This window comes from Pseudophryne corroboree, chromosome 5, assembly GCF_028390025.1.
Source record: "Pseudophryne corroboree isolate aPseCor3 chromosome 5, aPseCor3.hap2, whole genome shotgun sequence".
NCBI lineage: Eukaryota > Metazoa > Chordata > Amphibia > Anura > Myobatrachidae > Pseudophryne > Pseudophryne corroboree.
In genome coordinates this window covers 782,846,264-782,867,211 of record NC_086448.1, presented here as the reverse complement: position 1 = coordinate 782,867,211, position 20,948 = coordinate 782,846,264, and the positions used below count along the sequence as shown (strand labels likewise).

Sequence of the window (20,948 nt, the reverse complement as noted above, 5' to 3'; positions counted from 1 at the left end):
ATAAATCTCTATATATCTCTCTCTCTATATATATATATATATATATATATATATATATATATATATATAGAGATATATAGAGATATATATATATATAGAGGTCCTCTGATGAAGTCCTGGTGACGAAACCGGTAGGGGCGTGGCTTATGGATGGACGCTGAACAAGGCAACAAGCAGTGGTGAATCCATCTTGTATCTTTGATTTTCAAACGAATGTATCAGCGGTGATTATACCGCCATCTTTGGTACGCTTACATTTTTAGACCTGTGTTTTATGATGTGTCAATAAATTGTCATCTTGCAATGCACTATTGGCGCCCCCCATTATTCTATCTTCGATAGATAGATAGATAGATAGATAGATAGATAGATAGATAGATAGATAGATATTATTATTTTTTTCTTTATTTTCTTCCTATATTATGTGTGTATTTTATTTATTTGTGTGTTGTTTTTTCTCCTTGGAGGCTTTGTTAGTTATCCAACACATACATGTTTGCTCGCTGTGTGTTGTGTGTGTCACATTCTGAGAGCACACCAAACATACAGCGGTGCACAGAACTCCCATGCATACTATACTCTCTACAAGAATCACACTGTGACCTGCATGGAGCTACGGCCACTTGTGGACAGTGCGGCACGCCATAGTAATGGCTTACAGAAGGAAGTCTCTTTCTTGAAGAGGACTAGGTGTTATCATGACTATGTACGTATTGTAATTTCTCTAACGTCCTAGTGGATGCTGGGGACTCCGTAAGGACCATGGGGAATAGACGGGATCCGCAGGAGACTGGGCACTCTAAAGAAAGATTTAGTACTACCTGGTGTGCACTGGCTCCTCCCTCCATGCCCCTCCTCCAGACCTCAGTTAGAATCTGTGCCCGGCCAGAGCTGGGTGCACTTTAGTGAGCTCTCCTGAGCTTGCTAATAAGAAAGTATTTTAGTTAGGTTTTTTATTTTCAGAGAGATCTGCTGGCAACAGACTCTCTGCTACGTGGGACAGGGGAGAGAAGCAAACCTACTAACTGCGGCTAGGTTGCGCTTCTTAGGCTACTGGACACCATTAGCTCCAGAGGGATCGAACACAGGACCTGACCTTGTCGTCCGTTCCCGGAGCCGCGCTGCCGTCCCCCTCGCAAAGCCAGAAGTCAGAAGCCGGCAGAAGCAAGAAGACATCGAAATCGGCGGCAGAAGACTCCTGTCTTCACATGAGGTAGCGCACAGCACTGCAGCTGTGCGCCATTGCGCCCACACTACCCACACACTCCGGTCACTGTAGGGTGCAGGGCGCAGGGGGGGGCGCCCTGGGCAGCAATTAGGATACCTCTTGGCAAAATGACACATATATACAGCTGGGCACTGTATATATGTACGAGCCCCCGCCATTTTATTACACAGACCCGGGACAGAAGCCCGCCGCTGAGGGGGCGGGGCCTTCTTCCTCAGCACTAACCAGCGCCATTTTCTCTTCACAGCTCCGCTGAGAGGAAGCTCCCCAGGCTCTCCCCTGCAGTATCAAGGTAGAAAAAGGGTAAAAAGAGAGGGGGGGCACATAAATTTAGGCGCAAAATTATTATAAACAGCAGCTACTGGGAAAACACTAAAGTTACTGTGTAATTCCTGGGTTAATAGCGCTGGGGTGTGTGCTGGCATACTCTCTCTCTGTCTCCCCAAAAGGCCTTGTGGGGTCCTGTCCTCAATTAGAGCATTCCCTGTGTGTGTACTGTGTGTCGGTACGTGTGTGTCGACATGTTTGACGAGGACGGTTACGTGGAGGCAGAACAAGTGCAAGTGACTGTGGTGTCGCCGCCGACGGCGCCGACACCTGATTGGATGGATCTGTGGAAGGTGTTAAATGATAATGTAAGCTCCTTGCATAAAAGGTTGGATAATCAGTCAGGGTCTCAACCCGTGTCTGATTCTGCAGCTCGGAGGCCGTCAGGGTCTCAAAAGCGCCCACTATCCCAGTTGGTTGACACAGATGTCGACATGGATTCTGACTCCAGTGTCGATGACGATGAGGCAAAGTTGCAGCCTAAAATGACTAAAGCCATCCGATACATGATTATGGCTATGAAGGATGTATTGCACATACCGGAAGAAAACCCTGTCCCTGACAAAAGGGAGAGAGAATTGACAGCATAGGAAAGGAATGAGTTAAACATCTTGTGAGGGGTGGACCTAGATGGAAGGAAAGTACAGCCCTTGGGAAAAAGGGGAGGGTTAGTATATATAGGGAAGGATAGGCCATTTTGTTTCTCTCTTGTTGGTGAAATTGCCTTTGAGTGGGTGAGTGCTGCATAGCAGGCTTCCCAACTGTTATTGTGCTTTCCCCTGGGGCCTCATTGAATTTTTCTAGAAGCTCTCCCCTGCATTCCTCCTCTGCCCTGCACCATGACTGCCCGCCCTCACCGTTCCGCCGGGGTCCCAGCTCGATACCGCACATCTGGCGGTGGGGCTGGACCCGGGGAAGGGGTGGATGGCCTGGGGGACGGGGCCCCGCGCCCGGGGCCCCAACAGGCTCGGGCAGGGCCGCGGCGGTCCGGGTCAGCCTTGTCGCTGGGGACCAGGCCGGCTTTGACGGAAGGGCACGAGCGGCGTTCGCGCACATGCGCGCGCAGCACGTCTCTCTGTCTCCCCAACTCGCTCCCCTGGAGCCGGAATCCAACGGCTTGCGGGGGAGGAGGGGGGACAGGGAAGGGGTTAGTGGCCGCAGGGCTGCTGCGGGCGCTAACCGGCCTCGCCGCAGCTCCCTCCCAGTGGGCGGAGGTGGCTCCGGTCTGCAGGGGGAGGGGGCGGGTGTTGGCTCGGAGAGCGAGGGCAGCGCTGGCACCGACGGCCAGTCCCTCGGTAGAGGCGGAGTTTGGTGGGGGACCGGTTCGCAGTGGGTCAGGGGCGTCCCCTTTTCCCCACCAGGGCGGACGGGTCGGCAGACGTCGGGGTCCCGGATGACGCATGTCGGGGGTCATCCGGGTAGGCGCGCGCGGGCCCCGGCTGGGGGTACCGAGAGATCCGGCGCCGCGTTTTGGGGCGGTCAGGGCCCCTCCGGAACGCTGGCGTCGGCTCTGGCCACGGTGGTGGCGGCGTTAGGGCCGCTGGCTGCGGCTGCATCACCGGGGGTAGCGGCAAGCTCCGACGCGCCCGCGATGGAAGGCGGGTCCGGAGTGCGGTCAGCTTCAGCGGCGCAGCGGATCGCCCGCACCTGCAGGGAGCTGGGGGCGGCCGCCGCGGACCTGGATCATTGTCTGGGACAGGACGGGCAGGGACGCGCGGCGGAGACAACCCCCTCACGAGTTGCTCGGCATGCGCCGCGGTTGCTTCCTGGGTCTTTCGCCCCTTTCTCTCCTGCAGGGGATCGCGGCGAAGTGGAGATGGTGGAGTCCGAGGAAGAAGACGTCGGTTTTGCCACGCCGGAGGATTCCGTGTCGGTGCAGTCGACGGGGTCAGGTGTTACAGTCGCTAGCGGGCTCCTCCACGAGCTCCAGTTCTCGCAGCTTTTCCTCTTCCTCCTCTCCCTCTTCTCTGTCGTCACAGGCGTCCAAAGTCAGTAGTACGACTAGGGCGAAGAAGCGGGCGACTAAATTCGCCAAGAGGGCAGCAGAAGAGGCGCAAGCGGCTTAGCGAGGAAGCTCGCAGGGCCAAGAAACGCCGCGATTTGCCCGGGGTTGTTCGCTGCGACTACACTGCAGTAATGCGGGGGCTGCGGGATAGCTGCCGTAGGAAGATTCGCAGGGGGGACTTCGTTGATGTGTTTGTCTTGACGAAGGAAGCGAAGAAGGAGTATAAGTCGGCGGCAGCAAAGAAGGGCATCGGGGCCGAGGCCTTCCGTACCTTCGATAACTGGCTGGCCGGTTTTTGGGTCTTCGCGGCGTGTTACCTGGAGGACAGGCCGGACGAGCACATGAACATCATTCGGTACCTGCATCTCATACACGACATGCAGCGCACATCTTCGGGCTCGGAGTGGCCTAGGTATGACCAGGAATTCAGGGAGAAGCAGGACGGTTTGCTGGTCATGGACTTTGGGTTCAAAGACGTCGAGGTCTGGCTCAAAGTCACTCGGGCTTCGCAGCAGGCGGAGGAGCCCCGGAAACCGGGGGCGGACGGGCACCGCGCAGGGTCGTCCGCCCAAGGGACCGCCGCGGACGGCGGATCGGCCAAACCGGGTAGGTCGGCCGTCCGTGCAGGGGGGCGGGCCGCCACAAAAGGAAAATGTTTCGCGTTTAACAACGCGGCCTGTTCCTTCGGCAAGCAGTGTCGTTTTCGACACTCGTGCTTGCACTGCGGCGGATCCCATCCAGCCTCCTCCTGCTTCAAAGGCAGTCGTCAAGGTGCCCGTGGGTAAGCAAACTTATCCCAGGCAGGCCGCGGGCGGGAGCGCTCCGCAGAGCTCCAACGCCAATTAATTTAGAGACGATGGGCAAGTGGTTAGATTGGTATCCAAATAGGGCGGATGCGAAATTTCTGTTTTCCGGTTTTAGTTTTGGTTTTCGCTTGCCTGTTGCGAGCGAGGTGTCGGTTCGGGCCCAGCGGAACCTCCAGTCTGCCCGAGCCTTGCCGTTGGTGCTGAGGGAGAAAGTGGATAAGGTGGTCAGGTTGGGCAGGATGGAGGGACCGTTCATCTCACCCCCGGTGGAAGGTTTGGTCATCTCTCAAGTGGGGGTGGTTCCCAAGAAGACTCCAGGCGCTTTCCGGCTCATTCAGCATCTTTCTTACCCGTCGGGGGCGTCGGTCAATGACGCAATACCGCCGGCTCATTGCTCGGTGGTGTATCAGTCGTTTGACGAGGCGTTGGAGATGGTCCGCAGTTACGGGACTGGGGCCCTCATGGCTAAGATTGATGTTGAATCCGCTTTTCGGTTGCTGCCGTTACATCCGGACTCATTCCGTTTTATGGGTTTCCGGATTGGAGCGGAGTATTTCATCGACAAATGTTTGCCGATGGGATGTTCCGTTTCATGCTCGTTTTTCGAGCGGTTTAGCACGTTTCTACATTGGTGCGTGGAGTCTTCGTCAGGGGGTCACGGGGTCGCCCATTACCTCGATGACTTCCTGTGTGCGGGTCCGGCATATTCTGCACGGTGCGGCGACTTGCTTTTCAGCATCCGAGCGCTGTTTTTCCACTTCGGCGTTCCCATGGCCGAGGAGAAAACAAAGGGCCCGGCCTCCTGTTTGTCCTTTTTGGGGATTGAGATTGACACAGTGGCAGGATCGTGTCGGCTGCCTCGGGACAAGGTGGTGAAGCTCCGCGACGCTATTTGCCGGTTCGAGGGGTCGCGTAAGGTCACACTGCGGCAGGCGCAGTCCTTGCTGGGCATGTTGAACTTTGCTTGTCGGGTAATCCCGATGGGCAGGGTTTTCTGCCGGAAGCTAGAAAGGGCGACTGCGGGGTGTGCCAGACCACACCATTTTGTGCGATTGTCCTCAGAGATTAAGAGGGATTTGGCGGTATGGGCCTCGTTCCTGGAGGACTTCAACGGGGTGTGTATATGGCAGGCTCCAATGGTGGACAGCGCTAGGTTGCAGCTGTTCACCGACGCAGCGGGTGCCTCTGGATTCGGTTGCTATCTGGAGGGATCTTGGTGCGCGGCCTCGTGGCCGGCGGAATGGCATCGCGAAGGTTTAAGTAAGGACCTTTTGCTTCTGGAGCTTTTCCCCATTATGGTGGCGCTGGAGGTCTGGGGCGATCGGCTGGCTCATCGCAGCATCTTGTTTAGATGTGACAATCTGGGCGTGGTGCATGCGATAAATAACCAGAGGGCGAAGTCGCTGGTCGTCCTGCGGGTGCTGGGGCGGTTGCTGTTGACATGCCTGCGTCGGAAGGTGTGGTTCCGCGCGCAGCATGTACCTGGGCTGGAGAACGGGATTGCCGATGCTTTGTCACAAGGGCAGTGGGAAAGGTTTTGTTTGTTGGCACCCGAGGCCGAAGAGCATGTGTCAGATTACGTTTGGTCTGTGTCCCCGGAGGGGGCGCTAGTGGGTCAGTGGAGGTGGAAGGAAGGAAACGAGGAGGTTGAATAACGTTCCTGCGCATGAGCGCAATGGTATTTTTATTAGGCAGATGTTATAACAGTTATTGCAGCAGAAATAATAATAACAGGTGGAAAAAGTCAATCACTCAGTAATGAATCTGAAAGTCTATGGCAAAGGAATGATAAATGAATTTGAGAAATAATATCCGGAATATAAATCAGAAGAACAAATGTCTTATGGGAATGGTTCTGGCTTGGAAACCAGTGCAGGGTTAAAAACGGAAACTAAGGCAGTAGATGAAATGGCAAACCTGAGCATAAGCAGGAGACCAACTCACAGTGCAGGTGATGAGGCACTGGCAGCAGCAAGCTGTGTCACAGGTGGAGGAATGAACGCACCTGGAGTTTAGTCTTCAACTGCAGGCTGAAGCACACAAGGTGGTGATGAGTGTGAGGCCTTATGCAGGTTGCAGGTGTTGCTGAGCCTTGAAGTTCCACGGGAAGAATGCAGAGTAACCAGGAGTATAATGTTCTTAGCAGAGAACCAGGAACCGATCCTTTCATGTAGGTCGCAGATAGACACAAAGTCCAGGATGCCTGTGAACTGAACCGGTAGCCTCCTATATACCCCATGGTGTGCAGGGATTGGATGAGTGCAGGAAAGGTGGGTGCGGCCACGCACCGGATTGGCCGCAGCATACTGACCATTGCAGACTGTCATGGCGGCGCCCACGCCGCGGCCCAGCGGGGACGCGGCGCACTACACGCCCGCTGTCTCAGCAGTGCCCACAGGATCCTGACGATGCCCCATGGCAGGGGCACAGGCGACAGGTGACCGCAGGGAGCCAGGACGGAGTCCGCAGCGGCGGACGGATGTCAGCCTGGTAAGTCGATTCCTGACAGTACCCCCTCCTTTAGGGGTGGACACCGAACACCCACGTGGCTTGGAGGGATGAGTGCTGTGGAAAACACGGACCAACCTAGGAGCATGGACATCAGATGAATTCACCCAGCTCCTCTCCTCTGGGCCATAACCGCACCAATCGACCAGGTACTGGAGACGTCCATACCGGCAACGGGAGTCCAGAATCTTGTTGATCTCAAATTCCACGCCCCGCTGAGTTCGGATCTTGGGACCTGCTGGAAGAGTATTCTGAAAGCGGTTTAGGACTAAAGGTCTGAGGAGAGAAATGTGAAAGGCATTAGGTATACGAAGTGAAGATGGTAATTTCAACTTGTAAGCCACTGGGTTGATGACACTCTCAATAGGGTAAGGACCAATGAAGCGTGGTGCAAACTTCATGGATGGGACCCTGAGACGAAGGTTGCGGGTTGACAACCAAACCTTGTCCCCAGGTTTCAAATGGGGAACTGCACGTCTCTTGCGGTCGGCAAAGACCTTGTATCGACTGGAGGCTTTTTTGAGGGAAACATGAATTCTTTTCCAAATGGAAGAAAACTGGGTCAGAGCAGTAGTGGCAGCAGGAACATCCATATGAGGGAGTTCTTGAAATTCAGGTACACGGGGATGTTGCCCATATACTGCGAAGAATGGTGTCGTCTCAGAAGCAGTATGATATCGAAAGTTATGGGCAAACTCGGCCCATGGTAGCAGATTGAACCAATCATCCTGGGAAGATGACACATATAACCTTAAAAAAGTCTCAAGTTCTTGATTGACTCTCTCTGTCTGCCCATTCGTCTGAGGATGGTATGATGACGAGAATTTTAATTTAACCTGCATGGCAGAACAGAGGGCTCTCCAAAACCTCGCTACAAACTGTACCCCCCGATCAGATATTATTTCAGAGGGTAAACCATGTAAGCGGAAGATCTCTTGTAGGAAGATCTGTGCAAGTTTCGGGGCAGAAGGGAGACCCTGGAGAGGAACGAAATGAGCCATTTTGGTGAATCTGTCTACTACAACCCAAATGGTATTATGTCCCTGAGACGGAGGAAGGTCAGTGATAAAATCCATGGATAAATGAGACCAAGGACGACTAGGGACAGACAAGGGTTGTAACTGACCTGCTGGAGATTGACGAGGAGTCTTGTGCTGCACACATTTAGGACAGGATGCCACGAAATCCTGGATGTCCTCTTTCATCTTTGGCCACCAATAAGACGCAGAAAGGAACTTGAACGTCTTCAGGACACCAGGATGACCAATGAACTTAGATTGATGGGCCCAAGATAGTAACTTGGGACGGAGCTCTGGGGAAACAAAAGTCTTACCAGGAGGAGGAGCTGGGGAGACTTGAGAGGCAGCGAAAACCACGGGACTCAGGATGGAATGTGGCACAGAGTCAGATGTTCCTTCTTCAGATTCCATGGATCGGGATAATGCATCGGCTTTCACATTCTGTGAACCTGGGCGGAAATGAAGCTTAAAATTAAAACGTGAGAAAAACATAGCCCACCTGGACTGGCGAGGGTTAAGGCACTGGGCTGCTTTTAGATAAAGCAAGTTCTTATGATCCGTGAAGATGTTAAACGGATGTTTGGCCCCTTCTAGGAGATATCTCCATTCCTCGAGAGCCAGCTTGATTGCCAGTAACTCTTGATCTCCCACGGAGTAGTTAGCTTCTGCAGGAAGAAACTTGCGAGAATAGAATCCACACGGGTGGACTTTCCCATCAGATCCCTTCTGGGAGAGAACAGCACCTACCCCAACTGTAGAGGCGTCTACCTCCAACTCGAATGGTCTGTCAACATCTGGCTGTGACAGCACTGGAGCAGACATAAAGGCTAGCTTGATTTTCCGGAAAGCTGCCAAGGCTTCTTCTGACCAGTTGGAATGATCTGCCCCTTTCCGAGTCAGGTTGGTAATAGGAGCGATGAGAGTGGAGAATCCTCGAATAAATTTTCTATAATAGTTGGCGAAACCCAGGAACCGTTGGATAGATTTGAGGGAATTTGGAATGGACCAGTTGGCAATGGCTTCCAATTTTGTTGGGTCCATCTGAAGATCCGATCCGGAAATTATATAACCCAGGAAGGGTATAGAGGGAACTTCAAAGGTGCATTTAGATAGTTTCCCGTAGAGACGGTTCTCACGAAGACGTCGGAGAACTTCACAGACTTGTAGGCGATGAGATGGAAGGTCTTGAGAAAAAATAAGAATATCATCCAAGTAGACAACGAGGTACTTATACAGAACATCTCGAAAAATCTCATTCACAAAGTGTTGGAATACCGCTGGAGCATTACTCAACCCAAATGGCATTACCAGGTATTCATAATGGCCATCTCGAGTGTTGAAAGCTGTTTTCCACTCGTCACCACTCCGGATTCTGATGAGATTATAGGCACCGCGGAGATCTAACTTGGTGAAGATGCGGGCCCCCTTAACTCTATCAAAAAGTTCGGTAATGAGTGGTAAAGGATAACTATTCTTGATGGTAATGTCATTGAGACCCCGATAGTCAATGCATGGACGCAGTCCTCCATCCTTCTTTTTGACAAAGAAGAAACCTGCACCAGCGGGTGATGATGACGGACGGATGAATCCTTTCTGAAGATTTTCTCTGATGTAATTACTCATCGCCTCTGTCTCAGGAACAGATAAAGGGTAGGTGCGCCCTCTAGGTGGCTTCTTGCCAGGGAGGAGATCGATGGGACAATCCCATTCCCTATGGGGCGGCAGGATATCAGCAGCCTTTTCACAGAAGACGTCTGCGAAGTCTTGATAAGCTGCTGGAAGACTTAACTGTGGCTTTACTTCGGTAGACTTAATAGGACACACTTGGGCTAAGCAGGATTGATGACAGTGTGAACCCCATGAGGTAAGCTGCAACGTTGTCCAGTCGAACTGTGGGTTATGTAGCTGGAGCCAAGGCATACCCAAGACAATCTCCTGGGTGGCTTGAGGGATGACCAGGAACTTGATCAGTTCCGAATGGAGAAATCCAACTCCCAGAACCACTGGGGTAGTTTGATGTGAAATGTTCCCCTTAGAGATTCTACTACCATCCACAGCAGTAATGTATACAGGACAAGAAAGTTCACAGGTAGACAGACGAAACTTATCTACCGCAGCTTGGGTGATAAAATTTCCTGCAGCACCGCAGTCCACTAATGCTGACGCAGACTGGAGCCCAACGGAAGTTTCTAGCGTCACTGGAAGAATGAGGTCTTGTTGAGAAGGAGCTTGACTGAGAGATCCTAACTTGACTCCTCCCTTACAAGTCAGGATCTGGCGTTTCCCGAACGCATCGTGCAGGAGTTAATTTGATGGCCCGCAGCAGCACAGTATAGGCAGAGCCTCTCCCGTATTCTTCTTGCCCGCTCTTCAGGAGATAGGCGGGACCTATTAATCTGCATAGGCTCGTCAGAAGAGGGAGACTGGAACTGTACAGGAGGTATGAACCTCGGTCTGCGAGACTCACTCCGAGCGCGTTCATTATTGCGTTCGCGGATGCGAGAGTCCAGCTTAATACATAGGGAGATCAAATCAGGCAGTTGAACAGGTATGTCACGAGTTGTCAGTTCGTCCTTGATCCGATCCGAGAGTCCGTGCCAGAAGGCTGCTACCAGAGCTTGGTTGTTCCACTGGATCTCTGCAGCCAACGTCTGGAACTGGATGACATATTGTCCCATGCTTCGGTTACCTTGACGTAGTTGGATCAGGTCTGCTGAAGCTGATGTAGCACGACCAGGTTCGTCAAAGATTCGTCTAAAGGTTGACACGAAGTCTGAGTAGTTGTTGATCAGAGGGTCGGCACGTTCCCACAGAGGAGACACCCAACTCAGAGCGGAACCAGAGAGCAAGGAAATAATGTAGGCAACCTTGGACCTTGGTGTAGGAAAGTTATGTGGCAATAACTCAAATTGTATTTCACACTGATTGAGAAAGCCACGGCATAGTTTAGGACTGCCATCATATTTGCTCGGCACGGGCAGGTGCAGACGTGACACTGGAGCTGAAGCAGCCGACGTAGAAGAATTTATAGCACTGGCAGGTGCTGGAGTAACTGGAGCAGGAGGTGAGAGTACACTCGGCAGGGATTGCTGCAGTGTATCCAATCGGGAGGACATCCCTTGCAGGAAGTGAAGCATCTGCTGCTGCGCAACCTCTTGACCATCCAGACGGGAGACCAGATCTTGCAAGGCCTCTGACCCCACACTCCGTCCACCATCCGAGTCCATCGATCCTGGACTTACTGTCAGATTACGTTTGGTCTGTGTCCCCGGAGGGGGCGCTAGTGGGTCAGTGGAGGTGGAAGGAAGGAAACGAGGAGGTTGAATAACGTTCCTGCGCATGAGCGCAATGGTATTTTTATTAGGCAGATGTTATAACAGTTATTGCAGCAGAAATAATAATAACAGGTGGAAAAAGTCAATCACTCAGTAATGAATCTGAAAGTCTATGGCAAAGGAATGATAAATGAATTTGAGAAATAATATCCGGAATATAAATCAGAAGAACAAATGTCTTATGGGAATGGTTCTGGCTTGGAAACCAGTGCAGGGTTAAAAACGGAAACTAAGGCAGTAGATGAAATGGCAAACCTGAGCATAAGCAGGAGACCAACTCACAGTGCAGGTGATGAGGCACTGGCAGCAGCAAGCTGTGTCACAGGTGGAGGAATGAACGCACCTGGAGTTTAGTCTTCAACTGCAGGCTGAAGCACACAAGGTGGTGATGAGTGTGAGGCCTTATGCAGGTTGCAGGTGTTGCTGAGCCTTGAAGTTCCACGGGAAGAATGCAGAGTAACCAGGAGTATAATGTTCTTAGCAGAGAACCAGGAACTCAGGAGAGACAGGAACCGATCCTTTCATGTAGGTCGCAGATAGACACAAAGTCCAGGATGCCTGTGAACTGAACCGGTAGCCTCCTATATACCCCATGGTGTGCAGGGATTGGATGAGTGCAGGAAAGGTGGGTGCGGCCACGCACCGGATTGGCCGCAGCATACTGACCATTGCAGACTGTCATGGCGGCGCCCACGCCGCGGCCCAGCGGGGACGCGGCGCACTACACGCCCGCTGTCTCAGCAGTGCCCACAGGATCCTGACGATGCCCCATGGCAGGGGCACAGGCGACAGGTGACCGCAGGGAGCCAGGACGGAGTCCGCAGCGGCGGACGGATGTCAGCCTGGTAAGTCGATTCCTGACAGCATGGTTTTCATTGTCCCGGTTATGTTTGGCAGGTGATCGGGCCGGACTGGAGGGTCTAGCGTTGCGGTCCGTCGCGCCAACCACGCTTAAGGCTCACAGACAAGCTTGGAGCGAGTGGGAGGAGTTTGTTCGAGGACGAAATCAACAAGGTAAGAGCGGGCATCGGATGATGCTTTCTTTTATTTGGCAGCTGTATGTTTCGGGTAGGTCCAGAGCGGTGGTATCCCGGTACTTGGCTGGTATTTCGTTTTTCAGCAAAATAAAGGGCGTCCCCGACATGACGAAAAGTGGGATTCTGCTGAAAACGATGAAAGGATGGGCGCGAGTCGCGCCGACGCCGCCTGACAGGAGGCGGCCCATTGATGCTGCCTTGCTGCCGGCTGTCATCAGGGCGGTTGGAGGTGTCGCGTCGTCCATGTTTGAGTCGCTGTTGTTCAGTTTGGCGTTCTCAATGGCTTACCACGGGGCCTTTAGGGTTTCGGAATTGGTAGCGCCTTCTAAGCAAGCAGATTCGCGCATGCTTGTCGGGGACGTGGTGGTGGGTGACAGGTCCTTGCTTTGCAGATTGCGTCGCTCTAAGACGGACCAAGTGGGGAGAGGTCGATGGGTCACCCTGGTTCCGGCACTTGAAGAGAGCATTTGCCCAGTAAGGTTGGCAGTGCAGTATGAGGCAGTACGGCCCGACGGTCGGGGGTCATGGCTGCTGCATTATGACGGGCTGCCGATGACGAAGTATCAATTTCGTTGGATGCTGGGTCGCTGTCTTGCGAGCTTGGGCCTTCCACCCGCTGCGTTCGGGACGCATTCCTTCCGCATAGGGGCTGCGACGTCGGCGGGATTTTCCATGGCTGAGATCCAGGCAGTGGGGCGATGGAAGTCGTCAAGTTACAGACGGTATATTCGCCCCGTTGCATGAGATGTCGGCTCGTGCGTGCTTTTGTTCAATTACAGTTGTTTAATCATGTTGTTACAGTTCAGTACGTTATGGTGTTGTGCGTTTGTTTGTCTTCCCGTTTTTATCCTACTCAGGGATTAGCTACTCGCCGTTGCTGGCATGAGCCGGCAGCGGGGGTCTGGAGTTATTTTGCGATTTTTTGCCTGACTTGACGGACTGAATTCTAATCCACAATTCGGCTAATCTGTTCTAATCAGAGTCCCTCAGCAGGTCTTTACGCTTTCACCTCCAGCTGAGTTTCTTACATGCTTTACCCCTTTTTTTACCCCCCCCGTTTATTTTCTTAATTTTGTTTTAATCTTTCCCATTTGTGTGTTCATGTTCTGCTTCAAATTGGCTGGAAGCTCGTGCAGATCGGCTAGGCCGTGACTTCTGCAATATACGGAACAAAATTTTTCTTTTTGGTAGATCCTTCAGGTTAGCGCACTTACTAAACTATGGTATAGATTTAGTAACCAATTTTACCCCTTTCCTCCTCTTCAGGTTGGTTTGCTGATGAATTGACCGTTTGGGTGGTGGGCCACTCGTATGTTTTTTGGGCCGCAAAGTTTTTAGCCTCGGCGGGGGCTCAGCGGTTTCCTAGGGCTCAGGGAGTTAGATGGCTTGGTTGGCGAGGAATGCTGTGGAAAGATCTGAGGAATAGACTAGTCAGGCCAGCAAGCATGGAGTTCCTAGAGTACTGGTTGTCCATCTAGGTGGCAACGATCTAGGGAAGACGACATCTTTGGAGCTGCAGTGTGCCATGATACAGGATCTGGCAAGTGTGGCCGCAGCATGGACCAATTGTGCATTGGTTTTCTCCCTGATAGTGCCAAGGTTGAGTTGGCGAGGGGTAGCGGATGGTCGCCTGATGGATGAGGCCAGAAAGAAGGTGAATGGGGCGGTGGCGAAGTGGGTGCTGTCCCACGGAGGCAAGGTAGTTCGCCACCCTAGGATTCGGTTCCGAGACAGTCACCTTCTTCGGCCTGATGGTGTGCATCTATCCAATGAGGGGATGATGTTTTTCCTGGAGGATCTGTTCCTAGTGTTGCAGGAGTTAGGGTGAGGTTATGGTGGCGGTGCGAAGACTCTGGGGAGGAGTCTTTCGCTGTTGGCGGAAAAGAACGGCAGTTTGTAGTTGTATGGTAAGCTGTAGTGATTTACAGTTTGATGTGGTTTAGGTGCACTCACCTCCATCGACTTATTGGCCGCTCGACCACCCGACTGGGAGGCAGCGGTATGGGCACCCATCAGGGTGGGTAGTCACTGTGGGGGTTGAGCTAGCACCTATTACCGTTTTGATAGTTTGTAGTTAAATTAAGATGGTTTTGATTTTAGCATTTTAAGGTTAGCATCAGTTTAATAGAGCCGTTCTTTTTTCTGCCACCATATGCCGGATGAATCGGCATTTTAACAAAGTTTTCATTTACAGGTTTGCTAGGGTTAGGGTCAAATAAATAGCTAGCAATTTTTCTGCCAAATTCAAGTCTCCGTGTCTTTATTTCTTGGTATTAGAGGTAACGAATGCTTTACTTAGAAGGAAGGGGTCCACCAAATGTCACTAGGATGTTTAGGTATATATGTATGGGGAGAAAAAGCAAGAGGTGACTTTTCCCCCTTCACATGAGTTAAATGAATTACGTGAAAAAGCATGGGATTCCCCCGATAAGAAAGTGCTGATTTCCAAAAGGTTACTTATGGCGTACCCTTTCCCGCCAACGGACAGGATGCCCTGGGAATCCTCCCCTATGGTAGATAAACCTCTGTCTGTCTGTCTTTGCCCAGTTTTGTTCTATAATTGTTGTTCTAATTGTAAAGCGCAACGGAATATGCTGCGCTATATAAGAAACTGCTAATAAATAAATAAATAAATAAATAAATAAAAAGGTGGCCCTGCCGTCACAGGAGACGGCCGCCCTAAAGGATCCTGCAGATAGGAAGCAAGAAAGTATCCTGAAGTCTGTTTATGCACACTCAGGTACTATACTGAGGCCGGCTATTGCGTCGGCCTGGATGTGTAGTGCTGTAGCAGCATGGACAGATAATCTGTCTGAGGAAATGGATACCTTAGACAAGGATACCATTTTACGGACCCTGGGGCATATAAAAGACGCTGTCCTATATATGAGGGATGCCCAGAGAGACATTTGCCTATTGGGCTCTAGAATAAATGCAATGTCAATTTCTGCCAGAAGGGTCCTGTGGACTCGGCAATGGACAGGTGATGCAGACTCCAAAAGGCACATGGAGGTGTTACCTTACAAGGGTGAGGAATTGTTTGGGGACGGTCTCTCGGACCTAGTTTCCACAGCTACGGCTGGGAAGTCAAACTTTTTCCATATATTCCCTCACAGCCTAAGAAAGCACTGTATTACCAAATGCAGTCCTTTCGATCACAGAGAAGCAAGAAGGTCAGAGGTGCGTCCTTTCTTGCCAGAGGCAGGGGTAGAGGAAAGAAGCTGCACAATACAGCTAGTTCCCAGGAACAGAAGTCCTCCCCGGCTTCCACTAAATCCACCGCATGACGCTGGGGCTCCACAGGAGCCAGGAGCGGTGGGGGCGCGTCTCCGAAATTTCAGCCACCAGTGGGTTCGCTCACAGGTGGATCCCTGGGCTATACAGATTGTGTCTCAGGGATACAAGCTGGAATTCGAAGTGATGCCCCCTCACAGTTTCCTCAAATCGGCTCTGCCAGCTTCCCCCATAGAGAGGGAAGTAGTGTTAGCGGCAATTCACAAGTTATATCTCCAGCAGGTGGTGGTAAAGGTTCCCCTCCTTCAACAAGGAAGAGGATACTATTCCACAATGTTTGTGGTACCGAAACCAGACGGTTCGGTCAGACCCATATTGAATTTAAAATCCCTGAACATTTATCTGAAAAGATTCAAGTTCAAAATGGAATCGCTCAGAGCGGTCATTGCAAGCCTGGAAGAGGGGGATTTTATGGTGTCTCTGGGCATCAAGGATGTGTACTTGCATGTCCCCATTTATCCACCTCATCAGGAGTACCTCAAGTTTGTGGTACAGGACTGTCATTACCAATTCCAGACGTTGCCGTTTGGCCTGTCCACGGCACCGAGAATATTTACCAAGGTGATGGCGGAAATGATGGTGCTCCTTCGGAAGCAAGGGGTTACGATTATCCCATACTTGGACGATCTCCTCATAAAGGCGAGGTCCAGGGAGCGGTTGCTGATCAGTGTAGCACTCACTCGGGAAGTGTTGCAACAGCACGGCTGGATTCTGAATATTCCAAAGTCGCAGCTGATTCCTACGACGCGTCTGCCCTTCCTGGGCATGATTCTGGACACAAACCAGAAAAGGGTGTTTCTCCCGGAGGAGAAGGCTCAGGAGCTCGTGACGCTGGTCAGAGGCCTCCTAAAACCAAAACAGGTATCGGTGCATCACTGCACGCGTGTCCTGGGAAAGATGGTGGCGTCATACGAAGCCATTCCCTTCGGCAGGTTCCATGCGAGGATTTTTCAGTGGGATCTGTTGGACAAGTGGTCCGGATCGCATCTTCAGATGCATCGGCTGATCACCCGGTCCCCCAGGGCCAGGGTGTCTCTTCTGTGGTGGCTGCAAAGTGCTCACCTCCTCGAGGGCCGCAGGTTCGGCATACAGGACTAGGTCCTGGTGACCACGGATGCAAGCCTCCGAGGATGGGGGGCAGTCACTCAAGCCAGAAACTTTCAGGGGCTGTGGTCAAGTCAGGAGACTTGTCTGCACATCAACATCCTGGAACTAAGGGCCGTATACAACGCCCTGAGTCAAGCGGAGCCTCTGCTTCAAAACCAACCAGTGCTGATTCAGTCAGACAACATCACGGCAGTGGCCCATGTAAACCGCCAGGGCGGCACAAGAAGCAGGGTGGCAATGGCAGAAGCCACCAGGATTCTTCGTTGGGCGGAGAATCACGTACTAGCACTGTCAGCAGTGTTCATTCCGGGAGTGGACAACTGGGAAGCAGACTTCCTCAGCAGGCACGACCTCCACCCGGGAGAGTGGGGACTTCATCAAGAAGTCTTCACGCAGATTGCAAATCGATGGGAACTGCCACAGGTGGACATGATGGCGTCCCGCCTCAACAAAAAGCTAAAAAGATATTGCGCCAGGTCAAGGGACCCTCGGGCGATAGCTGTGGACGCACTAGTAACACCGTGGGTGTTCCGGTCGGTCTATGTGTTTCCTCCTCTTCCTCTCATACCAAAGGTGCTGAGAATTGTAAGAAAAAAAAAGGAGTGAGAACAATACTCATTGTTCCGGATTGGCCAAGAAGGACTTGGTACCCGGAATTGCAAGAAATGCTCACAGAGGACCCGTGGCCTCTGCCTCTCAGACAGGATCTGTTACAACAAGGGCCCTGTCTGTTCCAAGACTTACCGTGGCTGCGTTTGACGGCATGGCGGTTGAACGCCGGATCCTAGCGGAAAAAGGCATTCCGGATGAAGTTATTCCTACGCTGATAAAGGCTAGGAAGGATGTGACAGCAAACCATTATCACCATATATAGCGAAAATATGTTGCTTGGTGTGAGGCCAGGAAGGCCCCTACAGAGGAATTCCAGCTGGGTCGATTCCTGCACTTCCTACAGTCAGGAGTGACTATGGGCCTGAAATTAGGGTCCATAAAGGTCCAGATTTTGGCCCTATCCATTTTCTTCCAAAAAGAACTGGCTTCACTGCCTGAGGTTCAGACGTTTGTCAAGGGAGTGCTGCATATTCAGCCCCCTTTTGTGCCACCAGTGGCGCCTTGGGATCTTAACGTGGTGTTGAGTTTCCTGAAATCCCACTGGTGTGAGCCACTTAAGACCGTGGAGCTCAAGTATCTCACGTGGAAAGTAGTCATGCTGTTGGCCTTAGCTTCGGCTAGGCGTGTGTCAGAGTTGGCGGCTTTGTCATGTAAAAGCCCCTATCTGGTTTTCCATATGGATAGGGCAGAATTGCGGTCTCGTCCGCAATTTCTGCCAAAGGTGGTGTCATCCTTTCACTTGAACCAACCTATTGTGGTGCCTGCGGCTACTCGTGACTTGGAGGATTCCAGGTTACTAGATGTAGTCAGGGCTTTGAAGATTTATGTGACCAGAACGGCTGGAGTCAGGAAGACTGACTCGCTGTTTGTCCTGTATGCATCCAACAAGCTGGGTGCTCCTGCTTCAAAGCAAACTATTGCTCGCTGGATCTGTGGCGCGATTCAGCAGGCTCATTCTGCGGCTGGGTTGCCGCATCCAAAATCAGTGAAAGCCCATTCCACGAGAAAGGTGGGCTCTTCTTGGGCGGCTGCCCGAGGGGTCTCGGCATTACAGCTTTGCTGAGCTGCTACTTGGTCGGTTTCAAACACATTTGCAAGGTTCTACAAGTTTGATACCCTGGCTGAGGAGGACCTTGAGTTTGCCCACTCGGTGCTGCAGAGTCATCCGCACTCTCCCGCACGTTTGGGAGCTTTGGTATAATCCCCATGGTCCTTACGGAGTCCCCAGCATCCACTAGGACGTTAGAGAAAATAAGATTTTACTCACCGGTAAATCTATTTCTCGTAGTCCGTAGTGGATGCTGGGCGCCCATCCCAAGTGCGGACTTTCTGCAATACGTGTATATAGTTATTGCTTACTAAAGGGTTATGTTATATGTGGCATCAGTTGAGTGATGCTTGTTTGTTGTTCATACTGTTAACTGGGTAAGTTTATCACGAGTTATACGGTGTGATTGGTGTGGCTGGTATGAGTCTTACCCTGGATTCCAAAATCCTTTCCTTGTAATGTCAGCTCTTCCGGGCACAGTTTCTCTAACTGAGGTCTGGAGGAGGGGCATAGAGGGAGGAGCCAGTGCACACCAGATAGTACTGAATCTTTCTTTAGAGTGCCCAGTCTCCTGCGGAGCCCGTCTATTCCCCATGGTCCTTACGGAGTCCCCAGCATCCATTACGGACTACGAGAAATAGATTTACCGGTGAGTAAAATCTTATTATTCCCTGGAAACTACAGCTGCTCCCACTAACCAAACACTGCGCTACATTACAGGCTGTCACTGAGACACTCCCCATAGTCAAACACCCTGAGGCCGTTCATAATACTACATTATCCACGCTGTGTAATTGTAACTAGTCACTTTAGTGATTGCACAGTGCACCGGAGGGACCTGTCCGCCTGCAATATGCTCATTGCTTTGTTATACGCAATACTACAGCTTCATGTCTCAGCCTGTAACAATGTGCACATGGATTATATGGAATATTAATACGCCACATGCTGCTCACTTTATATTACTTTCCAATATAGGTGGCTATAAGCAACAGATGGGGAGATGCCCAGCACTCTTTATGCTGCAGGATACATGGGAAGAAATTGTGTGTATTGCACAAGTCTGGTCTATCTGACCAATCGGATGTCAATGTATGTATCCAATTACAGTACTGGTCTGTAATCTATTCTGTACAGTTAATGAATAGAAGCGGCACTAAGTACTTCTGTTATAATATATACTCCAACAAGCTATTATAAAAGGAGGGATATCACGTGAAACTGTAACTGAATTACATATTAAAATATCACGTTTAGGGGGACATGTACTAAGCAGCGATAAAAGTGGATTAGTGAGCCAGTGGAGAAGTTGTCCATGGCAACCAATCAGCACTGACGTAACATTTATAATTGGCATACTAAAAAAAATATACAGAGCAGCTGATTGGTTGCCATAGGCAACTTCTCCACTTTTATCACTTCTTAGTACATGCCCCCCTTATTCACAAAATCGGTTTTTAATATAAAGAATCTCCAAGTTTATAAATTCTTTCTGGGTTAGCATGAATGCACGAATACAGTATCCCGTTATCCATGATGAAGACCACGTAGAAGAGGCGGGATATTTACAGCACCCAGTTAAAGGAGTGTTCCAGCATTAACCGCACTTGCTTCACCGTTTCTAATACAGGGGTCTATGTAGTAAGCCTTGAAAAGAGATCATGTGGACGGAGATTAAGTACCAGCCAATCAGCTCCTAACAGCCATGTTACAGGCTGTGTTTGAAAAATGACAGTTAGGAACTGGTTGGTAGATACTTTATCTCTCGCCAAGGCTTAGTACATAGACCCCCACAGTTACAGTTGCATGTGATATCCTACTTTTATAATAATTGATTCTCACAAAGGTAATTAGCGCTAGTCATTAGTACATGTTTAGGAGTCTGACCGAGCGCCAGAACAGTACACCAGTTTTCAGCTTCAACGATCTAACTGGGTTTAGTATGAGATATATATATATATATATATATATAGATATAGATATAGATATAGATATATATATATATATATATATATATATATATATATATATATATATATATATACATACACACACACACAATCAAAATCCTGACAACAATTGACCGATGGTCAAAATCCCGACAATGTGAAACTACGGACATTTAAAATGTCGACCGGTCAAAAAGTCGACATGATTTTTTTCATTGATTGTAGGTAAATGGACCGCAGCCCACCTAACTATATAAAATGGAGCATCTTGCGCCAAACGGGTCTTCTATTACTAGTGCAACCTACTCCATGGTCTTTAAAGAATATTAATACAAGTGCAAATACCATAGGAGAGACAGGAACATTAAAGGTAATAACATTCTTACAGACAGATGTACTAAGCCTTGAAAAATGATAAATTGGTTGGTACTTTATCACTGTGCAATCAGCTCCTAACTGTCATTTTTCAAACCCAGACTCTAACATGACAGTCAGGAGCTGATTGCCTGGTACTTGATCACCGTGGAGTTCATCACTCTCCAAGGCTTTATTACATCACCCCTTAGAATTAGAATATATTTCATGAGGTTTAACATTACTGTTGTTACTGTAGGTTTTAAACAGCCAATGAAAGGATACAAAGAACAGCAACACCTGATGGTGCCTAATTGCT

At 50.6% G+C, this 20,948-nt stretch overlaps 1 protein-coding gene across 2 annotated transcripts in view; it reads right to left on the bottom strand.

Moving 5' to 3' along the window:
• The window catches only part of TSPAN13 (tetraspanin 13), a 102,428-nt gene that overhangs the window by 26,346 nt on the left and 55,134 nt on the right, over positions 1-20,948 (bottom strand). For both annotated transcript variants that reach the window (XM_063924376.1, XM_063924377.1), the window contains exon 2: positions 20,915-20,948. This exon is cut by the window's right edge and continues 134 nt beyond it. In XM_063924376.1, the coding sequence (XP_063780446.1) occupies positions 20,915-20,948 (34 nt within the window). The remainder of the gene's footprint in view (positions 1-20,914) is intronic.